Source organism: Podarcis pityusensis, assembly GCF_964106645.2.
Source record: "Podarcis pityusensis genome assembly, chromosome: 10".
Classification (NCBI taxonomy): Eukaryota; Metazoa; Chordata; class Lepidosauria; order Squamata; family Lacertidae; genus Podarcis; species Podarcis pityusensis.
Window position 1 is genome coordinate 26,988,707 of NC_138035.1, and position 26,185 is coordinate 27,014,891.

General features: G+C 42.7%; 2 protein-coding genes across 4 annotated transcripts in view; one reads left to right on the top strand and one right to left on the bottom strand.

Annotated features, from left to right (window-relative positions):
* SYN3 (synapsin III) overlaps positions 1-26,185 on the bottom strand; it is a 196,137-nt gene that overhangs the window by 84,752 nt on the left and 85,200 nt on the right. The gene's annotated exons all lie outside the window — the stretch shown is intronic.
* The window catches only part of TIMP3 (TIMP metallopeptidase inhibitor 3), a 48,071-nt gene continuing 36,387 nt past the window's right edge, over positions 14,502-26,185 (top strand). Inside the window, exon 1 of the mRNA XM_080971833.1 lies at positions 14,502-14,969. Within this exon, the coding sequence (XP_080827959.1) occupies positions 14,831-14,969 (139 nt within the window). The 5' untranslated portion in view covers positions 14,502-14,830. The remainder of the gene's footprint in view (positions 14,970-26,185) is intronic.

Genomic DNA, 26,185 nt, shown 5'->3' on the forward strand with positions numbered 1-26,185 from the left:
GCTTCAGGATACATACACTTCAGGTTACAGACTCCGCTAACCCAGAAATAGTACCTTGGGTAAAGAACTTTGCTTCAGGATGAGAACAAAAATTGTGCTCTGGCGGCGTGGCAGCAGCGGGAGGCCCCATTAGCTAAAGTGGTGCTTTAGATTAAGAACAGTTTCAGGTTAAGAACGGACCTCCGGAACAAATTAAGTACGTAACCCGAGGTACCACTGTAATTAAATTACTCTCTTTGATTTAGTTTTTGGTTCAAACAGGGCATTGCTGCTGGGGGTTTTGCATGTGAAAACATATACTCCCTTATTTGGCATCGAGCGACGGCAAGTCCTGCCCCTCAGCTTCCTGCTTTTTCTTCAATTTTACATCTAGCTGTGTTGGTTACTTTAATACAGAGCAGGGTTGCCTCTCTCATCATCTCTCACCCTCACCCACATAAATGTTCCTTGAGGCTTGAGTTCACTGGTGGGTGTGAGAGATAAATGTTGGAGGATGAAAGAGAGTCAGAGGGGGCCAGTTACACATGACTAAAATTAGCAGGGAGAAGAAGAATGTTGAAGTCTCTGAGGAACATTTGATAAAGGATTCTTTTTATTTATTTTAAAAAAGGAACTCAACGCCCACTTGTGCTCTTCTTTCCAAGGAACTCTCCTCCACCCAGAATATCTTGAGTGATACACATGGATCTAGCCAGAAGGAATTTCCTTCGTCATATGCATGTTGTCATCTTCTTCTTTTGCAACTGCAGACAATGTGGCCAGGAATTCCTGATATAGCTGTAGGGTTTCCAACTGGAAACAGGAATGCAAGAACAGAGTTCACAGCCCCTCTTGATAACACGAACGTTGCACCTATGCTAAGGGATGCTTGCCCCATATGGTAACAATTTTGTATTCTCTCCTAAATAAGGATGTGGGAAGGCTTACTGGATTCCGAAAGCGAAATTAGATACGACTTCGCCTTTCCAGTCCAGGCCTTGCGCACCGGAGATAACGTTTTCTTAAATAAACTTATGGATTCTGAAAGACCAGTAAATTTGAGGCAATAAATCTTCATGTGACTAGAACATATGGCCTTAGAATAAGAAAAGGTAGAGCAAACAATAGGCAGGAAGCTGATCTGTTTCAAAATATGTCGAAGAGAATCCTCTGAGAACTAACCCTAGTAAGGCATTTTTCTCCGCCAAGATGACCCGTTGCTTCCTAGAAGTGCCCAATGGAAATAAAATACACTTACTGCACCTGCTTCCCCCACCCCACCCCCACCTTTCCGAGCACAGTGAGCCTTTGTAGAAGGCCATTTGTTATAGAAAGTATTTTCTTGTGTAATCCCACTGGATTTAGGACTCTGGTTGCTTAAAGTTCTTTGGATTGCATTTGAAGCAGACAACACTCCAAAGTGGAACAGGCCACATTTAAGCAGTCTGAATACGAGAATAATACGGCAAATCCCTCCCTCCCTTGAACATCTCTTCTTTGACTGCAAGGCTTGGCCGACCTATGCAGCAGGCAGTGGCAGAAGGCCAAGGTTGTAAAGTGGACTGCACTGGGTAATATTCCCTTTTTTTTTTTTTTTTTTGAAAAATATTTATTGGGGTTTACAATAAAAGTGAACATAATGAACAGTATAACAAATCTTAACATAATTTCACATTTTCTTTGGACTTCCTCACATCTCCCGCTCCCACTTTCATCATTATAACTTTTTACCAGCAATTTGTTATCTTATTTGCATTCTTATATCTCATTTATGTCTTTATAATCTTATAATTCTCAATAAAGTTTATATTTTCTCAATCTCACTTATTATCTTAAATCATTTAGGTTAGTGGTGCTCCATTATTTATGATCTAGCATCCTGCTTAACATTCACTCAAATTACAATGCTTTTGTAAATAATTCTTAAATTTCTTCCAATCCTCCTCCATCTTCTCTTCTCCCAGGTCACGAATTCTGCCGGTCATCTCAGCCAGTTCCATGTAGTCTATCAGTTGCATCTGCCATTCTTCCAGTGTGGGTAGATCTTGAGCTTTCCAGTGCTTTGCAAGTAGTATCCTTGCTGCTGTTGTTGCATACATAAAAAATGTCCGGTCCTTCTTTACCACCCCTTGGCCGACAATACCCAAAAGAAAGGCCTCTGGTTTCTTAGTGAAGGTATATTTAAATACCTTTTTCAGTTCATTATAAATCATTTCCCAGAACGCCTTCACTTTAGGGCAAGTCCACCAGAGGTGGAAAAATGTTCCTTCACACTCTTTACATTTCCAACACTTATTATCAGATAGGTGGTAAATTTTTGCAAGTTTGACTGGGGTCATATACCATGCACTGGGTAATATTCCAGGGTGGTGGTTACCTACCAGTGATGGGTGACGCCTAGGGATGTCACTTTAATTTTATTTTCATTTCTCATTATCCCAGTCATAAGTTTAGTTCTTGACATTTCCATACTTGTTGGTGGGTTTTTAAAATAGAAATCCTAAGGATAATTTATAAGCATTTTAATGCAAATTTGTATTAATATATACACTTTTGAAAATCAATTTTCCTTATATAATGCATTTTCTAGTACAGTGGTACCTTGGTTTAAGAACAGCTTAGTTTATGAACAACTTGGATTAAGAATGCTGCAAACCCAGAAGTAGGTGTTTTGGTTTGTGAACTTTGCCTTGGAAGTAGAACATGTTCTGCTTCCTATTGAGTGTGTTCCATTTGTAAATTGAGTCCCCCGCTGCTATGGAAAGCACGCCTTGGTTTAAGAACGCTTTGGTTTAAGAATGGACTTCCAGAACAGATTATGTTTGTAAACCAAGGTACCACTGTAAACATTATTTGACTAAAGATCTGCATTGCTAAATTCAGAGAAGTGTACATTTGAAAGAATGGCTGTGTTTCGGTTCACGTATTATTTTGGAATGTAGGCAAATTAGGTAAAATTGGCCTTTAGAAGTGAAATGAAACAAATTTTCCCCACATCCCTAGTGGGCTCAGAGGCAAAAATGGATGGACCAAGAAATGGAAATTGCACTTTTATACAGTAGGGCAATTACAACATACACTCATACCTATCTCTAGACCCCATCCAGGCAAGCAAAAGGCATTATCAGAGTTCAAGGACACATTCCAGTGAGGCAAAAACATCAAGGGAAGGTTCAAAATATGGCTGGTGAGAGGCATAACTTGGGGGAGAGAATGGGATATGTACTGCACAACTCTAATTGCTTTGTTCAGCATGGAATAATCATGGTTCCTATGAGCCTTCCTCATTGGCACAAATGTTGGCATAAAAATCGGGTTGAGATTTCATATCTTTTGCTTTTTGCAGTGTGGGACGCACTCCTTTTTATAATTTGTACTCAAAAATACAAACAGGCTGTAGTTGGGAAGGGGTGTGGTATGGAGGGAGTCCCAAGGGTCAGATAGAGAATTTGGAGGGCCACATACGCCCCCTGGGTCTGAGGTTCCCCATCCCTGATTTATAGCACTGTCCTAGTTGCATTTTTAAATTTGTACCATAGTTATACAGTATTACCAAGAAGACATTACGATTACAGACATTTTTTATAAGGAATGGAAAAGTCCTGAAACTCTGCCATAGCTCCCTTTGGTGCCTTTGAGCTGGTAAACTAAAAATTCTATCAAGGAGTCCAAAACAACCAACCACCATAAGTCTAGAAATATCTATGATCTGAGAACCTACCAATATTCAGTTCTGAAACTGAGAAAGGATTTCAGCATGTAAGTGTGGAACATACAGTAGGTCCTCCAACTTCTGGCATTAATATGGAATATTTGAAGCTCAAAGTAATGGGTTTTCAGTTTTCTCTTGAAGAATTTACTACTCTTGATGCAAGAACAGCGGGGGTTGGGATGAGTGAGACAATCTGTGCTTCGGGCCATATATCTGCCACCCTCTTGTCAACTTTCTAAGACTATGCTTGAAAAATGTATGAGGGGAAAATTCCACAACACTGAGGAAACAGAAGCCTTGATATATTTGCATCAACAGCACTAGAATTTAACTACCCACTTCAGAGCTTAGATTGACTGTGGATCTGTATTGGAAGGGATAGCCTTTTTGTATTGGAAGTGGGACATGATGAAGTCTGCTTTTTTTTACTTTGGGCTATCAGGAAATAGATAGTACAGCTTAAAGCAAATTCACTCATACATGTACGCAGAAGGTTGACTGTGAGCTATGATCTTATATGGAGAACCGCCAGCAGATTACTGAAGGCTCAGTTTCCTGTGGTGACTGGATGCAAACTGCTGAAAGAGGAACTTTCCCCCAGTGAATGCATTGTTGCACACATTACCTGTCTGGAGACTGCATTGCAAAATCTGGAGAAATGTGAATTTCAAGGAATGACCCTGTTTCAATTTGTGTTTTGTTTCAAAAAGCACAAATTCAGTACATTTGCCTTTAAATGTGTTTCTCTCCCATTCCTAATCCTTATTGGGCTGTTCTGGGTTCCCGCCCCTGCCCTTAGGGTTCTTTTTTCCTCTCGAAATATATTTTTGTACTTCTGCAAACTTTGGGGTTTTCCTGAGCCTGCTGCTACCTTCCCTGCCCCTTCTCCTACATAAGGATTCATTCCTTGTATGTTGTATGTTCCTTGGAAGAATGTCAGAATGTGAAAGATAGATACCAACACACTTCTTCAAATATCATTCATACCCTGTTCGTCTTAGTGTATCCGACAGCATCTCTTTCAAGATATGCCAATAAGACACTTCAACCGCAATTACAGCTACATCTGCTCCTGAACTCCACCAGCATGCAGCCACAATGCCACTGAGCTGCTTTAAAGTACCCTTAAAAATGCGAAGCATTCCAGACATTTTAATTGCAGCGCATTGCATAAGCCAGGAGCTGGTTCACACAAAGGAACAATTGGGGAGGCGAGGTAATTTTGATTTTTAACCACTCTATCCCTTATTCAATGCCAGACACAAAAGCACAGAGAATTCCACTGCCTGTTGCCTTTCTGAAGTACCTCATTTTTCTGAAACCTGTTTGTTTCATTTAAAAAAATCTACTAATGCCTTTCAGAATTGAATGGTAAATACTTGAAGTTGAAACTGGCTCTCCCGGAATGAAAAGGAGGATCAAAGAAAAAGAAGGGGAATGAGTGGTTGGACTAGCTCTCATCACCATTCCCAAGGCTTTTCATTGGGGACTTGCGTGCTAGGCTGAAAAATGGGGTCTCCAGTACTAAGAACTTAGACTGGACCAGCATCCTCTTTCCCACAGTGGCAAACTGTATGCTTCTGTGAAGCCCATGAAGACTAGTAAATAGCCCAAGGTTGGCCATATACTTTACAAAGGACTGCCCTCTCATTCAAGAGGACAGTTCTCTGTTTGATAGCATCCTATATATGAAAGCTATTCCGCTCCTGGTTGAGATTTCTTAAGATGAAACTGCAATTGCCCTAGTGTATAAAGGAATTTCCCAGTGATAGTGTAGTTGACTATTGCTTTGCAAAGCAGCTCTTCTACCACCGAAGATAAGCAACAAAACCTCCTTTACACACCAGAGAATTTCCCAAATAAGGGGCATCTGAAACCATGCCAACTTTGTTACAAGCAGAACTCCATTCATCTCAGCAGCTAGGCAGCCCCTCAATGTGTGCACAACCAGTTAACCTCCAAACAGTACCTTAGTGTCAATTTCGAAGCAAAAAGGTGACACTGTAGGGACTTCTTAGGTCTCACGGAGCCCCCAAGAACATAAAAACTGCTAACTTATTTTTGGTGTCCCCATTTCCCTCCCAAACTGATAGGCACGCAACCCCTTAAGTGTGCTATTGGAGAGACTGATGATAAGCAATAGATATGGGTTAAGCCCTAAGCCTGACTGATTTGGAATGAACTGTGGTTTTGCTGATGTGTTATTAACAGCATTCTAATCTTTTGGTCGTGGGTGGCGCTGTGGGTTAAACCACAGAGCCTAGGACTTGCCGATCAGAAGGTTGGCAGTTCGAATCCATGCGACGGGGTGAGCTCCCGTTACTCGGTCCCTGCTCCTGCCAACCTAGCAGTTCGAAAGCACGTCAAAGTGCAAGTAGATAAATAGGTACCGCTCCGGTGGGAAGGTAAACGGCGTTTCCATATGCTGCTCTGGTTCGCCAGAAGTGGCTTAGTCATGCTGGCCACATGACCCGGAAGCTATACGCCGGCTCCCTTGGCCAATAAAGCGAGATGAGCACCGCAACCCCAGAGTCAGTCATGACTGAACCTAATGGTCAGGGGTCCCTTTACCTTTAATCTTGGGTCAAGTGCTCATGTTCTCCATAATTTTTGATGTAAGATCCTTCTGGGATGAGAGTAACTCTAGAAAAAAATAGGAATTCTATCTACATAATTTTATCTGTAATGTGAAGCATGGGGAAATGGTGCAGACCCACCTGCCTCTGACAAGCAGACAGGAAGGTGGATTGACTCCTCTCTAACCTCCTAGAAGAAGTTGAGAAGTTGTTGAAATGTTATAGGCATGTTGAGGAGTGAGAAAGAGCCATAGATGCAGCTTTCAAAGAAACCACAAGGAAGCAATTTTCTCCCTAAGCATAATGTATGTAGAACGCCGACACAAGGAAGGAATTTATGGAGGCTTTATTCTCAGCCTTTCTAAGTGCAAATAAATTGTAGCTCGCAAACACAAATGGCTTTTTAACGTCTCAGAAAAGGTGTCTTGTAAGAGTACAGAGAATTAGATCCTTGTGTTAGAGAATCAACGAAAGGTATGACTCCTGCTTTTAATGTAGCCTGAAATGGTTACAGCGGGATTTCTGATGCCAGGGCACAGTGTGAGGCAAGGGGAGTTCTATAGTTGAGCTGAGGGGAAACAGCTTCATTTCAGCAAGAAGGTGTCTGCTTCCTGCCACTGAAAACATGGGGCTTAGTTACTAGCTGGCATATAGTAGAGAAGGACAGCCTCAAGTGGGTTAAAAGCAAGTTCTTGCTGGATGCACATTTTGGCACTGCACTGCTAACAACGATCAGTCGTCTAGTTATTTGTTTCAAATAATCAAAGCTGCTCCTAAATCCCCAAAAATAAATATCCTGGAAGAAAGGCCCACAGCAACACCTTTGAAGAATGTTCGGAAACTTGGTTTAAATAAAGCTTCTGCCTGAGACCAGTCGTTTGGAACACTGTATTCTGGTCCATTTTTAAGTACATGCTTAAAGCACTACATGGCTTAGGATGCAGGTAGCTGAAGGAAGGCCTGCTCCTATACCAATATGCCTGTACATTGAGAGGCTCTCCTCCAGGTCCCCCACCATTTGAAGGGAGGTGGGTGGTGACCAGAGAAAGAGCCTTCTCAGAGGTGGCACTTCTCTGTTTTTAAAAATTCTATCCCACCCAATTCTTGGAATTGGGTGGGATAGAACCTAAGGCAGCTAACAAATAAGATAATAATAACACAGTATAAAAACAAATAGTCACCCCAGAATTAAGACCAATTAAAAAAAAAATCAAAAGAGAAACCATAAAAAGCTAAAATAAATTTCACAAAATTCAGAATGACAGAGGAGTCTTCCAAATGCTGAATTTAAGCCAGCAAAATATAATTCAGTCAAAGGCTCTTGCAAAAAGCTATGTCTTCACCCAGGACTTTCCCAGAGAGGCCCACCTGATGCTAACATTTGTATCTTTTCAAGCCCCCAGGAAAAGACTTTTATCTCCCCAAATTTTAAAATGCATTAAAATATATTAATGATGATGCCATTTGAGTTTTATTTGCATTTTATCTTGTTTTCGTAAGGCACCTTGGAAGGTTGTTCTGAAGGGCAGTATGTAATTAATTAAATAAAACAAGCACATTTCCCTCCTCCCTTAAAACATCAGAAATCAAATAGAATGTACTGTCAGAATAAAAAGTTTTTCGAAATTTGCCTGGGTCTCTCTCTTGGGAGTTCTGGAACTGTGGGGCAACTACTGAGAGGGCCCTGCCTCTTATACCTGCCAATCAATAGTCACTGTAGGTGGTGAGAGAGCAGAGTCTAAAACTAATTCTAGGACTCAAGCAGGTTCACATGAGTGAATGATAACCTAGTCTTAGGCCACTCAGAGGTCTAAAGGTTAAGGTGAACACTTTAAATTAAGCACAGAGATGAACAGGCAGTTGGTATAAGAGCCATATAGATCCTACCAGCTTTCTGGCGGTTACGTTTTACACCATTTGCAGTTTCTTAATAGTTTATTTTAAAAGAAAGCTACATGCTTATGTCTTTATAAATACAGTCCTATGTTTAGAATATTGCAATAGTCTAACCTAGTAATTCAGGCAAGGAAGAGCTAATCTTTTTGCTAGTGCCGTAGCTGGATGCCATGCTTGTGAGTTGTGCCTGATTTTTACTGAATGCTTAAAAAAAAATGTTCTGCAAGGACATTTAAAACAGTGGGATAATAAAAAGTTCAGACAAATGGGAACACTATTTATAGACTGCTACATTGACGTAAGGCTTCATTGTGGACGCACAGTGAATTGAGATAAGTAGAAACTTCTAATAGTAAAGGCTTGTTAAAAAGGGATACCATTACACACACACACACACACACACACACACACTGAAATTATAGCTGATATCTACTAATAGAACCATGCTGATAAAGCCAAGTAAGACCATGGTATTTATAGATAGGCAGTGGTATGTTTACAGGTGAGTAGATTATCTCCTCTTTGCAGCTGCTCCCCAACAATGGCTGTCGACCAGAGTTCTCCCTCCTTGCTCACTAAGCAGTAGGCCCCCTATTGTAACAGCACATAGCCCTGTATAAGCTACTTCCCCCAGCAAACTATAGAAAGGATAGGCGATTGGCGAGAACCAGAGATCTGCAGCCAAGGATTTGGTTGGTTATTGTATCAAGATATAAAACATAGTGCAGCCGTGTTGTGTTCTATGAGGCCAAGTCCATCCCCACCAACAGCTCTCCTGCTCCTGGTCAATGACTGAGGATTTGTTTAAGCCAAACCTTTATGGGTGGTAATATCTCCCTCACATTTCTGCCTTTTCCCTTCTTTCTTTGGCCACTCAGCATCCTCAGTCTGCTTTCTGACTTGAACTAACCAGCCCAGAGCCTCATGCACCACTCACTGTCAATGGCACAAACAGCACTCATCAAACTGAGCTTTTTTGGGGTTTTTTGTAGCTGCACTCATTTGTGAATACTGTATGACTTGACCCTTCCTCTCAGCGGTTAGAATATCCATGATTCCCCCCCCCGACAGTTCTGCCACTGGGAGGAAATAACAACAATAACAATATTATTAATTATATGTTGCCCGTCTGACTTTGTTGTCCCAGCCACTCAACTGCTCCCAACTAAATATTTAAAAATACAATAAAACATCAAACATTTAAAACTTCCCTAGACAAGGCTTACTTCAGATGTCTTCCAAGTCTGCATGTTTGTAAGCAGGTGCTGGTTAGAGCTAATTTTTAACTAGCTAGCTGTATTAAAATGAGAATCCGGCATTCTCATCGCCCTCCAGTGTTACCAAGAAACAGAACCCAGGTAGATGAAGGAGTGGAGCTACGAATTCAACATCAAGCTTGATTCTCAATGGCCAGTTGAGAATGGCAAGGAGATTTAGCCCTTACCAACGGTGTCTCCAAGAGCACCCCTTTACATTTCCCCCAAAAGTGAATAGTTGCTTCTCACTTCTATCTTATTCTGCCTGTGGAGGCACACTGACATTGGGGAAAACAGGAGAGAAGGGGATGTGTGATGCCGATGTTTGGAATAGGCTTTTCTTTAGTTTTGGGTGTGAAAGCAATATAGTATAGGGAAAGAAGTATGCATGGTCTATTCTATGTGAGTTAGACTGGAACAGGAAAGTTATGAATAAGATGACTCAAGCAGTGGAGAAATGTGGCCAATTGCCAATACAATTACATTCACAGGGTTCTGTTGTTTTAGAAGCAGTTACCTTTAGGATTCTAGAGCTCCCTAGCTATTAACTGATAATCTCATTTAAAAATTGAGTAATAGTGTTCTTGAAGATACCAGAGCCTTTTAGCTCCTGTCTAGAGACAGTTCACCCTCTTCAGGCATCTTTTGGGAATGGCATCTCAGATATTCCTTGCTGGGAAGAGAAGTCAGGAGTGAACAACCAAGATGGACTTGGGAATTTGACAGATGGAGAACAGAGGGATCTTAATTGGAATGTAGCAAAGGCAGACCTCAAGAAGCACTGGAAACCCGAGCCATGCAAATAAAAGATCAATTGAATCTTTAATGATCTCAAATGACGAGCAACATATTTTCTTCTTCTCTCCAATAAATCCCCAAAGCCCCAGTCTCTTGGAACACAGTGCCCTCTAGCATAATTCTCAGACACATTCCAAGCTGACTTGGGAAGGGAAATAAGTTCTAAAGGAAACTTCAGCTCTGGTAGTGTTGGCAGTCTACTTCAGAAATAACTTATCACCTTTTGAGAGTTGCAAGGTGCACATATTTCTTACTCTATGTTTATCTGTGTACCAATAACAACATAGCATAGATAGAGCTGTGAATGGAAAAGTCTACAATTCAAAAATTCCATCTCCACTATGAACCCACTAGGTGGCCATAGGCAGGCAAGTGTATTCTGCTCTCATCTGTAATATAATAAAATAATGCTGGTCTCCCTTGCCAGGGTGAATGGGTTAAAGGATTAATAAATTCACATCCATCACCACTGTATATTGAAAGCACTATTATACCACTTTAATTGCCATGGAAAAGCCTGGGAACTGTAGTTTGTTAAGGGTGATGGGAATTTTAGCTCTGTGAGGATAGCACCATTAACAAATTACAGTTCCCAGATTTCTACATTGACTGTTAAAGTAGTTGAATAGAGCTTTAAATGTATGGTGTGGGTGTGACCTAATATAGTGTATGGGAAGCACTTTGAATGCTAAAAGTACTACATACGTAAATACTGAGTATTATTGAGGCAGCTGTCTTAAGCACACTTACTTGGAAGGGAGCCTCACTGAGCTTGGCAGGAGACTGAGTAAATATGCTTATGATTGTTCTAAACGGCTTGGACAGGCACCTAGCTGAGATAAACAGTAGGCAAATGTGGCCCCTTGGGAAAAATACCCCACAACTTCTGAGACAATTTCATAGCAAAGCATATATACCCCCCAACAACTGCACTAGAGGGTTTTCAATTAATTATATAAGGCTTGTTTCAGATTATAGTCTAAGCACGCCAGATAAGAGCTCATTATGCACTATGGGTTACCTTATCCTGGGGTGCAACCTCTTAGCCTCATCCGAGCAAGAACAAAGATAACTAGGGCTTCATTATTTGATGATACAGCACTATTTTAATTTTCTTACAAAGGATATATTTCATGTGACATGGTACACTCTAATTACAGAGTTTCTCCATCCTCCTGAAGGAGGTTGGAGAGGGGGGAAATGATCTGGGAGTTAAGCAATTGGTTCAAAGTCTACACACAAAGGTAACACAGAGGGAATTGCAATTTTGTTCTCTACTGATCCTGCCCCTATTGCAAAACATTAAGTGTGGATATAATGCTAACTTTTCTTGTTATTACCATAGCTAATAGATTGGGGCAGGCTGAAGAATTTATATGCTCCCTCACTGCACCCCCTGGCACCTCTGGAGCAATATCAAGCACACACCTTATCATGCCGGTTTCAAAGGACTGGTCTCATTTTCATTAAGGTTTATTAGATTACGTTCACTGTAAATTCCAAATGCAGGTTAGAACAATGTAAAAATACAATATTAAAGCCTATAATATCACACATATACAATATTAAACTTAAATCCTAATTGTGGTGTTTTGGGTGATGTTGCGATAAAGTCCCCCCCCCCTCAAAAAAGAAAAGAAAAAAGCCCCCTGCACTGCAATCAAACTTCAGTTGTGGTCTTGGGTATGTGGTGCCTATGGCAGTTTCTCGAGTTTGCGAATGTGCTCGTGGGCCATAAAAGGTTGGTGACCCCAGTTTTAGCAGCACAATGTAAGGCTAGCGATGTCTAAATCTTCTAAATCCCAATAATAGAGTTCTGACATCACACACAGTGGTCTAATGTGATTAATCACCCTGCCCTGTCTTTCCAGGATAATAAGGTTGCCTTGTTACATCTTGCATCTGACAGTTTCCTTTGCTGTGATTCTGTCTCTGCCATATGATCCCACAGGGGAATGGAGCAAAAGAATACAAACAATTCCTCCCCATAAATTGCAGAGAGTATTGCAATTGCTGAAATATGCACCAATATTAAGAGTTGGAAGATGATGGGGCTTTTCCAAACTCAGTTCTAAACAGCTGACTTTATAAACTCATAGTGACAGGGAGGCTTTGAGTGGAGCTTTTTTGAGCATTACCCAACTCAACATCAAATAATGGTTCTCCAGTGACAAAACAACATGCCATCATTTCCCCACTAGCACATTTCTTTATTGGGGAAAGAAATGTGACATTAATGTGTTGCTGCACTTTCCCCTTAAAGATAAAAAGGCACTTAAAATGGAATTCCTTTTTACTATCTCTAATTCAGAATTAGCTTGCACCCTATGAACATATCCACACATATAGGATTTAGCTATTTTCCCAAGGCACTCCTTGAGCTGTAAGGTTGTCATAGGCATCGCAAAGCAGAATTATTTGCATCTTCACTATATTTCAGTCCCCAGGATGCTTTAGGAGAAAACATGAGAGTTAAACTTATATGAAAAGAACCAAAGTTGGTACATAGCATATAACATTCTTCTTGTGGCTTCCAGCCTGTTTCAAAGGTGTGATAAACACGCAGAAAACCAGGTTTGACTCAGATGACCTGCATTAGCCCAGTTTTGACAGGATCCAGTTTCCACACAATGGAAACTAAGTCAAAGCCTGGTGTGTGAAACATCCACCATGAATGGGGGGATTCCCACTTGAGTTTTTCTTTAAAAACGAAAAGAAAAAGTCATAGGTTTGGTAGGAAAATAAACAAAATTAGACAGGTGCTCTGCCCAACCCCCATAAGAATGTAAGAAAAGCCCCCCTTGGATCAGGCCAATGGCCTGTCCAGCCAAGCATCCTGTTCTCACAGTGGCCAATCAGGCTGAAATATACTCAGAGTCCTGTAGTGATTTCATGCTCTTCATTGCAGCTTGTAAAACAGTGATTTAATTGCCCCCCAAACCTCAGGCTTTTATATACATTATTTACGCAATGAGTTCCATCTGATTGGCTGAGTCTGCTTCCCTCCTGGAGCCTCATTGGTCTTTTCCTGCAGGCCAATCAGTTGTTGCATTCTAGGATCCTACTTGCCTATTCTAGGATCCAAGCTTAGTACATAACACAGGTGTCCGCAGGAAGCCCACAAGTAAGACATGAGCTCAGCAGTATGCTGCCCACTTGTGATTCCCAGCCACTGGTATTCAGAAGCACAGGGCCTCTTACTGTGGAGGCAGAACACAGCCCTTGTGGGCAGTATACGTTGGTAACCTTGCAATCCATGGCTTTGTCTAATCCTTCTTTAAAGTCCTACAAGTTGGTGGCTGCCATTGCCTTCTGGGGGAGTGAGTTCCAAGCAGGACATGAGAAGCACTCTCAACCACTTGTGAGTCCCAACAACTGGCATTCAAAAGCTATTTATCTGTTTATTGATTAATATCCCGCCTTCCTCCCCAAAGGAGCCCACCTCACAAGAAGTGATAAGCAATCTCTTTAAAACAATTTTCTTTAAACGCAGAGCCTCCCAGAACGGGGGAGGGGGGGCAATCGAATCACAAGATGCTGTGCACACACACTATTTGAATGTCAGTGTCCATCAACTTGGCTGGGACCCCCTTAAATATTTTACACTGGGGGGGGGTGACGAAGGGACCTCGGCCCCTAGGATTTGGCTCATATGTCCTAGAGTGGCTTGCAAAGCATGTCATATGGGGTGGGATGGACAGCACTGTGGACTAGTTATGGGAGCAGCCATAGGTGCCGACTCCCTGGGGCCCTGGGTGCCCGAGCACCACATAATTCTCCTTGAAAGGGCTAGGCACCCACGAATTTCGGTGCCAGAGCACGCATGCTGCGTGGCCCTCACAGCCCCTGGCACCCACGGTCGCAGGGCCAAGCTGGCACTCCTGGGAGCAGTTCTGTGCCCACTTGGCTCGGTCTTTGGGACGCACAATCAGCCCTGCTGCCTCTTGGCAGTGCCCTCTCCTTCCAGCAGTTCTTGGCGACCTGTTGGGTGGGGATGAGGCGGCGGTGGCCGGAGGCTCCTTTGCAGCGACAGGTAGCAAGGAGCACGTCCCGATTAACCTATTCTCCTCCTCCCCGTTCCCTTTCCGCGCGCACCAGGCGGCTCCTCTTGCCAGAAATCCCGTTCGCAGCCCCCCAGCCAGCGCATACAGTGAACGCACACATTATTCCCTATATGGAGCTGAATGCCTTGCTGCGACCCCGCCTCCAGCGAGGTTGAGTGGTGGTGCTTTTCTTTTTTTTTTTTTTGGTAGCCGCTCCCCTTTTCCTGAGGGATGAGGTAATGCGGGGCTCCGATTGGTCCGGGGGGCGGCACCCCAAGAGCCCGAGAGGGGCGCGATCAAGGCTATAACTCCCCGCAGCAGCCGAGAGCGGAGAAGGCAGAGAGGCGCTCAGCGGGGTTCGAACTCGTGCAGGAGAGAATCGAATTTCTGTTGAGAAGGGGTGGAAGGAAACGCAGCAACAGAAAGTCCCGCAAGATCCAGCGTGCAGTCTCTTCTTCGCCGCCGCCGCCGAAAGTAGAAGAGGGAGGCAGGAGGCTGCAGAAAACAAAACAGTTTTGCAGAGACCCTCCACCCTTTCCCCGGTCCGTGTGAGAGAGTAACTGTTCGGGCATGAGCATCAGGAGCATGTCCCGGTGCGTGCTGAGCCTTCTCATGCTGCTCTGCAGCTGGAGCCTGAGTGACTTGCTGGGGGAAGCTTGTACCTGCGTCCCAATTCACCCTCAGGATGCTTTCTGCAACTCTGACATTGGTAAGTGTACAGTTCCCTGTGCAGTCGTCCTGCCCCCCCCCCCCCCCCCCGCCGCTAACGGGCAGCATTATTAGCTCCTGGAGACTTCTTAACCTCCCTGGTGCCATAGATTTGAAGAACCGGTGGTTGCTTTTGGAAAACGCACGCAGGTGTGCCTGTGTGTTGGTGCCCATCGTTTTAACTTTAAGCACTGCACAGTACTGAACCGGTGGAGTCTCAATGCAAAGCCATTTGACTGAGACGTGCTGTTGGAACTCTCAGTGACACAGACCTCCTTTGCAAGAGAGCTAAGCAGTTTTGCAAAATTCTTAGCCAAACCTCCCCGTTGTGTTTCCTTTTCTTCCTCCTCTCTTGTATGCTCTCTTATACATTGTACAAGTGGAGTTCACGATTGCTTGCGGTGTTATGAAGTTTAGTGATATTCAGAAAGTTCTCTGATCCAGTGTGAGCTGATTATGTCAGGGCTCAGTTTCCGGAAGAATTAGGAAGGAAAGCAGCTTCAGAGCATACCAGAGGGAGCCTAGCACATTTGATGAATTTCACCAGTTCCAGAGAAGGAACAGTGAATAATGCACTTCCGGATGTGCCAATCCTTTGATGTCCTACCCAACCTGACTTCAATTAAACTATGAAATGCAGTTAAAAATAAAGGGGAGAACTGATCTATATTTCAGTGATGTATGTTTACACTTCTCTCTGTGTTGGCATATTCTTGAAGAAATATTGTAGATAAGTATTTAAAAAACACACCTTAAGGTACAATGCTTCTCATAATCACAGAGTCTTCTAGGGCAGGAGGAAAAGTACAGCATGGATTTATAGGCTATAGTAACAGACTGTGAAACTGGCTTCTTTCCTATACAGACAAAAACAAAACTGAAGGTGTGTGTGCAGCCAAAATGTCCTTTATACTTGCTCAAGTAGCTGGGCTAGTGTCAAGCAAATACTAAAACAAGAACACGGGACAAATTCTCCTGCTCGAAGGGCCTGTGCCCAGCAACTTGAAAATAGTGTTATTCACAGCAATTAGTCACAACTGTATTTATGGGCTCCTCATTCTCATAATGTTGAACACAGTGTCAAGGAAAAGGCATTGCAGGCTTCCTGTGCAGTGTGCGTTGAACTGGGCAGGTTCATAAATTGTGTCGTGTTTTCAGGCAATCAAAACAAAAGAAGTGTGGTACTTGGCTTTCTGAAATCACTATGTGTATTCTGTATATATGCACAATTGTCACAAGGGAGAGAAGAACAAGTTAAAATGGCTCATTTGTAAATGCTTTGCGTAGTTTTCCTTCTGAAAAATGTAGTTCATAAGCACCCTGACTTTTTACAGTCAACCAGTGGAGTAACAGTGCACTCCTCCTCCGTCTGATATGGTGCTATTAACTGACCACATATAGCCACACTTGGTCTCTCATAGTCTATTGCAACAGTTTTGAAACTTTTTCTTCTGGACACTTACAAGACAATTCTGTGTTTAGCATCCCCCTTAGTGGCTTGAAATGGATCTCAGTAGTCCCCTAGCTCCTTGTGCTGCATTGTTATCCCAGAACAATTACTTAAGAGGCTCATCCCAAGACTTTTGTGACACTCATGGTTGCAGTTTGACCCATAGTGATAGTGGCCAATGTGGTGCCCTCCAAATGTTATTGAACTATGACCCCCATCATTGACCATGTTGGCTGGGGCTGATGGAGGGCTCCGCGTTGGCTACTCCTGAAAATAGCTTGAAAATGGCATGTCTAGTATATATGCCCATAGTCATTATGTCCAGATAATAACAGGCAAAGGTTGTGATCTCTGAGTGACATTTACTGCCGAGTTGGGGATTATGTGGCCCTCCATATGTTGTTGGAATACAGCTCCCATCGGCCTCAGCCAACATGGTCAGTGATCAAGGCTGATGAAGAGTACTGCAGTAATCTCACAACATCTGGAGGGCTGCAGGTTACACCCCCCCTTGCTTTACAGAAAGGTAAAAAGCTGTATGATAAAAGTGGTGCCCTCTCCAGATCCGTTCTGGTAGTGCGGATCCCTTTATACTGCAGATCCAGATAGCTGTAGGGTGAGTGGCTGTGCAAAGGCATCCATCCATGTGGTGGTTTGACAATATGTTTAATACTCCACACAAGTGCTGCCACTTCCTTTGGGGGGTGAATTACTTGCATGGTATGCTAAACATGCTAGTGGAGCAACCAAGTGGTGAAAGCATTTACATGGACCTGAACAGGCATGGAGGTGATACTACCTCCACTTTAAGCTTTTCACACCTGAAGATGAAATGATGCTCCTTCTGTGTACTGGAGCTCTCTCTCTCTCTCTTGCCCTCTCTCTCTCTCATGACACACACAAAGAGGGAGGCAGGAAAATGGCCTCTCTTCCAAACTATGCTGTAACTGCTTCATATTGCTGGTCCTGAATGCTGAGATGGAAAAGGTTTTATAGATATGGATTGATATGGAAAACTCTGCTTTTTTCTCTCTGAATGTCATTCTAAGTAGTTAGCCTATAACTCCCACTGAAAGTTAAAAATAAAATAAAAATAAAAATAAAGAACGAGGGTTAGAGATTTTAGCCAAGTCCATTTATTCATGTCTAGTTTAGGTACTATGTTGGGGACGGAAATCCAAGAAAAACTTTGCATGTTAAAAAAGTGCTGGGAGAGTTGCAGTTTTACTTGAATAATTTTAGATTGGAAAATCCTGCAAATGGACAGCTCAAAGTTCACTGGAAGATTTTTAATGCTGCTCCTTTCTTTGTGTTGTAGGAGTAGGCAGATCAATTTAGAGGCCACTGCCATTGAGAGTTTGCATTTTTCTGAAAATGGGAATACTTTCAAAGCTCATTTGTGTGCTCTTCCATGTGCTTCTGATGTACTGTGATGCATGAGATTGTATTGTTCTCTTAATCATAAATGCTGTGATTTCTCAGCGTACTATAAATACTGGTGTTTATGTAGAGAGGGTAGAATTGAGAAGGTGCATCTGGAAGTGTGAATAACAAGCGTGATTTTGGCTGAAGTGAAAATTAATAAGTACTTTTTGGATTAGCTCTACTGCTGGGTTTGCTTTCACAGGCAAGGGGTTGGGACAAGACACAGGGAACAATCGAAACCCAAGTTCTGCCAGGATGAGCCAAGTGTGGAATAGATGGACCTCTGGCTGAGCTGGAAAACCACTCCAACTCATACTTTCTAGGCATGGGACAAGCAGAAGTGGGGGCGAGCCCTGCATTTTTTCCGGCATATCAATAGATATGTGTTTTAAACTCACTCTGTTAAATGAAGCATGAATCCGATCCAGCCATAGTAACAAATGATTCTAGTGACTCAAAGATAACACAGTCTCTTAATTGTTGATGGTGTGAATAAGCTCCTAGTAGGCAGACTCTTTGTGCTAATTCAGTGTCAGATTCTGAATTATCTACATTTTATTTTTAAATCATAGCTTCAGAATTGGAGTTAGTTGCAAGCTGAACTGAAACTGGGGCAGAGTGTAACTTTTACCACAAAGTGTAAACACTAGAGAACAGCATGTAAAGTGGAAGATTAACAGAATTTCCAATACTAAGAGTCTATTTTTCGTTTTAAACATGTCTTATCCACAATGCTGAGAAGCACACTGTGGTCTGTGAAGGGCCAAGTCCTTCGGTCAACTACCAGCCCTGCCAGCATCTCTTTAGTAAACACTGCCATGCTCCTGAAGAGCCAAAAGAGGAAGAATTGGATCCAAACTTCTAGCTGATGAAGACATAAGTGTTTCCATGGAGACTTGTAGCAGTGTACCAGAGCAGGGTTTAGGCAAACTAAACTACATGCTGGTTGATAAAACAAATTGTGTATGTGTAATAGAGTGGGGAGAAGAAGGTTTTTTAGGCTTGGCAGCAACGCTGTACAGCTCTTCAGATTCCTGGCAAAAATGCATGTCTTAGGGAGGAGTCAGTGCAGCAAGAACAGGTGCTTCAGAAAAGGCTGCCAGGACAGATCTGTTCACATTGTCCCTGTGACTCTGCAAGTCAATGAAGTAGTTAGAAAGCATCCTGGAAAACGTTTTCTTTTTTCTTTTTCTTTTTTAAAAAGGAAATGCTAATGTGGTTTCAGAAGGAGCTGGATAATGCTTGCATCTTTTAAAAAACACTTGCTTGAATTCAGGTACTAGGATGAGCTCATTCATTTCTTTGTACTGGTGTATGACAGCAGCCTATAAGAGGGCAGTTGTGATGGCAGTGATGGTGAAAGGCAGTTCAAGTTCTATGGAGTCATAGTGACACCAGCACCAGAGGAAGGGAAAAGGTGGTTTTGGATGCAAGACAAGGGAGGAACAGGAAGTATCCAGCCTAGCCAAGGTTGTCTCCTCCCTCAGAGCAAAATCTTGCCTCCCCTCTAACCATACTTAAATTAGGATAGCAACAGGACTGTCATAAATAAAAATATATCCATAATTGGGTCTATGGAGAGTCCATGTTGCCACAACGGAGTACCAGACTGGACAAGAGCTAGTTATGACAGTCTAAGGTCCACCATAGCCATCTTAAATTGTATCATAGATTTACTCTTGTTTGCTACAATATTTGGGCCAAACTGCCCTACAGGAAATTGCCAATTTAAGTTCAAACTGGGCTTTTTAATTGGATCCTTGCAGCTTATTTTGACTAACAGGTTATTATTGTTTGCTCCTAAATTATGTCCTAAATAGGGCAAAATAGAAACAGTGATTTACAGAGAACAATAAGAAGATCAGAAGGGACCATGCCTGGGAAATGAGGAAAGTTGTAGTTATGATACCACAGGTAATTTCCTATATGGAAGGACTTTCACTGAGGGAGCATTCAGAAATGGGACCCTTCATTATAGTCTAATAATGTATAGGCCAGAAAGCAATGTTTGCTCTTTATGTGGTTTTACACTATGGTTTTATACTAGTCGTGTGCATTTATTTGGAAGTAGGGATGGGTGAAACTGCCAATTTCAGCTTCTCTCAGCTTCTCGTTTTTCTAATCATGGGGTTGCCTTCAACTATGTTTGACTCAGAGTAGACCCATTGAAATTAATGGACCTAAGGTAGTGATGGCTTGAAAAAGAAGAGAGGACATGACATGAGAGAACTCTGTGAGCCTGACAAAATAGCTCTTGTCTGCCCCTCAAAGGACACACATTTTGATTCCCCTTTTTGTTATTGTATGTGGAATAATGGAGACAATTGCTTTGTCTCCCCTTACAAAGCTGTGATCATTCCAGCAGGCATGTTGTACTTTTCGTTGCACTTTTTAAAACCTTTTTTTGCATGAGAAGCAAGAATTCTTCAGATTGCTAAATGCAGCATATCTGTATGTTCGGACAGACCCTCCCCACTTCCTTCTTTCTGATAAAATGCTACAAGTATCTCACTTCACTATTCCACCTGCTACCAACACCCCAATTACACTTAGATAGAAAAATGTCCTACGGACACACCCTTTCCCCAGCCTTTTCTGACTAAAACTTAACCAGTTTTAATAAACGCATGAGCATATGTCTCATGTTATGCAAGGAATTATCTGATGTAATGGGTGGATACTATTGGTCCCTGTTCATCTCAAGAGTTTTGATGTCTAAAATCTTAACTTTTCTTCCTCTCGAAATAAACTTACCCCATCTGCATGAGTTTGCTGTTGTATAAAGTAGACACTACACCCTTCTATATTGCCCCGCAACTCAGTTCAGCACCCCTGTTGACATTGTTTAGCAGGGAGCCCGAGTAATCCTAGTGGAGGCTCGTACTCAGTGGAGAACAGGATGCTGGATCAAATGGGCCATTGGCCTGATCAAGTAGGTTCCTAATTTCTTATGTTAACCTCCATCTGCCCTTAGCCAGCCCCACTTGCCTGCCAGGGAGTGGAACTACCTGTCAACCTCCTTACTCACAGAATTACCTCTGCTCTGCGAGTTCTACAAACTCAGCAGGGAAAAGGGTGGGGACTGGACTAAAATTAGTTGTCTCTGCATTGTCACTGGCTCTAGCTCCACCTGCTGTTGGTATTCTTGCCTTCTGCCCCCCTATTCCTAATGGGCACCAACAATCACTAATGCACTTCCAATTATATGTACATACTTCTGTTAGTTTGGAGTTATTTGCTTCCTGAAGAAAAGCTCTCAAATGATATTTCTGTTAAATCTTCAGGAGCTAATTAGTCAACCAACTTCCCAGGCAGAATTCTGGGTCACAATCAGCTGGTTTCTTTAGATGTGTTACAAGGTATTTATTTATTTTACAAATTGGCAAACTGCTTCCCAGCCTCAGGCTATCAAAATGCTGTACAACAGGATATTCCATTCAACAGCAAAGTATTCTGCGGAAGAGAAGGATACAACCTTCCCCAACCTGGTGCTCTCCAGATGTTTGGGACTACAACTCACATCAGCCCCAGCCAACATGGCAACGTTGTAGTAAAACATCTGGAGGATACCAGGTTATCGAAGGCTGGTTTAGCAGCCAAGAGAAGTGGTTGAGTGACAGCTACAGAGGCTGGCCTGGGGATTTGAGAACACTTGGTGCCTTGTGGAATTTGGCTTGTAATTTGTTACTAGTCCAAATGTTTTTCTTCCAAAAATGCGACAGAAGATTGTGTGTATTACAGTATTTCATAATGCAATTCTGAAGGGTTCTGTTAGTATCTAGTTACCACGGCACATGCTTACTCCAGATCTCCTGTGGGAAATAAACTCCTCAAAACCTCAACATGTGCAGAAAGACAGATGTTCTAGTTTTGACTCAGGGTTCTTAGTTCCAACTGAGAAAGAGTTTTCTTCCATTTCCTTCTTCTGTGCTCTCCCTGACTGCTCCCTAGTTGGCACTGACTTCTGTCATACTAAATGAGACTGTAACTATGAAAGTGTGTGTGCAATGTATGTACAATAAATGTTTATTGATTTCATGAGCTAGTTTTATTTACCTCCATAGGGAATCTTCACTGTTTCCCCTACATGTGTGTGAGAGTAATCCTTACAATAGCCCAGTGAAGCAAGTCACTATTATCTCATTAATGCCACCTAGTGAATACATGACAGAGATGAGATTTGAAAAAGATTTCCTGGTTCCCATCTCACTTTTGAGCTACACAGCTTCTCATATCCTTTTTCCTTATTGCAAGAAACCAATTGCAACTACCTTGTAGGATACATTTATTTGCATGGAAGACCTGTACGGTATTGTTTTTGCCTAACTAGAATTTGTCCTTGAATTCTGATAATACCTCTTGCTTGTCAGAATATAGCATAGATAGGTGTATGTGTAGAAAACTAGCCTATTATGCAAATATAAAATTAACACTTGTTGCTCCATCCGTTTTTGCCTCTGGCCCCACCACTGCCATGTGGCCCTCAGAAGGTTGCCCAGAGGGAAATGTGGCCCTTGGACTGCTCAAGGTTTCCCAACCTTGCCTTTATGGAATCCCTCCTTGCAACACATGGAGATTTTCCAAACTGACTGTGAATGTGGAGGCACTTGTTCCTTGAGAATAGGCAAAACTGGTTAGATCAGGCCTGCAGAAGCTATGGTCCCCCAGATGTTGCTGGAGCACAACTCCCATCATCAGTGGCGATCAGCCATGTTGGCTGGCACTGATGGGAGTTGGAGTTGCTCCAAAGAGATGTGAACAATGGGCAACAGAAGTGGAATTAAAATAAAATACAGTATATGGAATCAACAGCAGACCTCTTAGAATATCTAGGAAATAGGATCATAGGAAACTGCAAAATACAGAATCAGGCCACTGGCACATTCAGGCAAACTATTGCCAACTAACAGCAGCCCTGCCTCCCTAGGCCTTCATGCAGAGGCTTTCCCAGCTACCTGGGAGCCTTTAATTGGAGACACCTGGACCTTCTACTTGCAAACTATCACAATCTCCCATAAAGGTAAAAAAAAAAACACTCCAACTTATTTTATTCAGATGTGTTTCCAAAAGCAAAACTGGATAACCAAAGATGGCATTTTCAAGGTAGCATGTTCCATACTGAGCCTGCCCTAGCAAAGCTCTGATCACCTGCTTCCTTAAGACCTGTCTCTGTGGAAGGCTCGCCTTACATTCCCTTTTTAATGTGTTCATAATTGCTTTAATTAAAACAAACAGTTTGAAATAAGCCCGTTTTGCCCCAGTTGAATTAAGTCTGTTTGAAGTTGATTTTCCTGTCTGCACATGACTTCAAAAGGTTCAAGGACAAGAACCCAAAATATGACAGCATCTGTTTTATACCTGCTGATCCCCCAAACAACCCTAGCAACCAGTAACGGATCAAGGAGGGAAGTTTCTGCATACTGCCTCCAGTATCGCAGCATGAGAATTGCAACGTAGGAAGAAGCCCTACTGGATCAGGCCCAAAGCCCATCCAGTCCAACATCCTGTTCTCGCAGTGGCCAATCAGATGCCTATTGGGAGTCTATGAACCTGCCATGAACACAGTAGTGCTCTCCTGCTTGGTTTTGTTCCCCAGCTACTGGTGTTCAGTGGAATGCTAAATAGCTTTTCTTCTTTTAATGCACGCCACTTAGAAATGCTAATGATTAAGCAGTATATAAATGCCTTAACCAACCAACCAACCAAATGAAATGATGCCTCTGATACTGGACTTAGTACATAGCCACCAGGAACAGTAACCATTAAGAGTCTTAACTTCCCATGAGGTCTTTCCAATAGCGGTCAGTAACTCTGGTGCTGTGCCCTGCCTCCCAGTTACCAGTGCAGAATATGTACGGTGTGCGAAGGGAATGGTGGCTCTACCAATCTGTCTTGCTGGCTGTCAACTTTGGGTGACCGCGGAAGCTTTGACCCTCCCATTACCCTCCATCACCTGTAAAACTAGGCAATGGCAGAACATCATTTTACTCTTACTAGAGATCTGCAGCTAAAGAAGTGCTCTGTTAGTTCAAATCCATTTGTGTACTTTAGCATCCCACACAGCTGTAGCATGGGATGCACTACATCTTGGCACTCACTGCCCCTTTCAGATTGCCTGGTCACTAGTCTGGGATAATAAATAAAACCACAGATGGGAGAGTTCTATGTAATTCCTAGAGACACAAGAGACCCCTCATGGCCTTATGCCCTTCGCTTCCCTATGATCCCCTACCTTTCCTCTCATGCCTCTGTTTCTACTTCTTTCCATTAGACTTCTGCACTCCACTCCACTGGATACTCTGCCATTTTCTTCTACTCATGTACCTGGGAGTACATTGCACTGAACTGACTGGGGCTTACTTCCCAGTAGACATTGTATAGCGTCACACAGTAACTCTCTTTTCTGTCATTTGCCCCTTGAGGCTACAAGGCTCAGTGCATGAAGTGACGCTCGGCTATAAACAGCGCAATATTTTTCACAATGCTGATGATTTTCTGTACTCAGCAGTCCTGCTGCTGACTGGGTGAGATTCCAGGACATGCTTAGAAATGAGACAGAGGCCTCTTGAGTTCTGTAGCAGTAAAATTAATGTTGACCATGAATAGTCCAAATTCCTGATACTGTTTACACAAGCCCTTTCTAGAGAGAAACAGTACTCAGAGAGTGAGACATGTTAAATATATTGCACAGAGAAGGTTGTGATTTTTTTTTTAAAAAAAGAACTTTGCAGAAGTCTGCATTAATAAATGACAAACAATTCCCCTTAATCTTGTTTGTTTCGCAACATACAAGGTGGGAGGTATCAATGCTAGCTTGAATGTTCCTCTGACATTCCATGTGAGCATGATAATCCTGCACATTCCCCTCTTAAATACAACACACCTGTAATACACATCCAATGTATGTATTATCTTATGAGGAATACCAAGCATAATCACTTAGGTAACCCTTGGTTCTGTGGAGGAGCTGTAAATAAGTAACATGACTAATAATAAAATTCACATTCGGTCCCACTAATTCAGTTGCTCCCACCAATTAACCAAAACTTCAGATCAATCTACTGTAGGACTACAAGCTTGAATTTCTACTTTTAAACCTATTGTAGCAGCATCTGTCCCATGGTAGAACCGTAGCTATTTCTGGTAAATAACTCCAGGCTGCAATTTAGAGGAATGCCCATTTGCTGGTCATATGGCTAGTCTTAATTCTAGCGACCTGTGTCATGAGGCTGTTAGTTTTCTTGCAGCTTATCTGCCTCATAAAACCACAAGATGCTGTTTGTTCCCCAAGGATATGCAATAAGCGCCAACCTGGAACATGGATTAGCACCAAGGCCTGGTGGCCTGACAGCATTGTGTGTGCCTTTCTAACACTAGACCGGAGCTCTAGCCGGGGCTTCCTTTCATTCTCATGAACGCTAATCTCACTTAAGTAATCCTTTTAAGAAATGGAGCTGGAAGAAAGAACTCCTTAATGCCTGTTCCTCAGCAAGATGCAGAGGAAAAAACACATTTGGCTGAAAGTGGTGCAGACCTAATTGCGGGGAAACTAGGCTGAAAAGAATTAGCATGCCATATTCCTGAAAAGGAAAGCAGCCAAGATGTTTTCAGCAATTGCAAAAGGCAAAAAATAAGAGTAAGAATCTACCTATCCAAGGGGTAAATGTGTGCAGAGTTTCTAGATTTTCTGTCCAGTACAAGGAATGCTGTGGAAGAGTCACATTAAGGGGTTATTTCTTCAGTAAGACTTGAATCTCTGACTGACTGTGGGACAACCACATGTTACATTTGCTACACAGCTATGTTTCAAGTGCATTTTAAAAACATAAAAATGGGACGCAGGTGGTGCTGTGGGTTAAACCACAGAGCCTAGGGCTTGCTGATCAGAAGCTCGGTGGTTTGAATCCCCGTGACGGTGTGAGCTCCTGTTGTTCGGTCCCAGCTCCTGCCAACCTAGCAGTTTGAAAGTACTTCAAAAGTGCAAGTAGATAAATAGGTACTGCTCCGGCGGGAAGGTAAACGGCATTTCCGTGCGCTGCTCTGGTTCGCCAGAAGCAGCTTAGTCATGCTGGCCACATGACCCAGAAGCTGTATGCTGTCTCCCTCGGCCAATAAAGCAAGATGAGCGCAGCAACCCCAGAGTCCGAGACTGGACCTAACGGTCAGGGGTCCCTTTACCTTAAAAACACAAATAGCCAGTGTCTCTCCCCCGCCCCCAATCTAGGTTGGGACCCTAGCACAGTTCAGTGCAGGATGCAGATGCAACATACCTGATAGATGGCTGTCCAATATCTGCTTAAATACCTCCACAAAGGGGAGTTTAGCCACAATGTCCTAAGGCA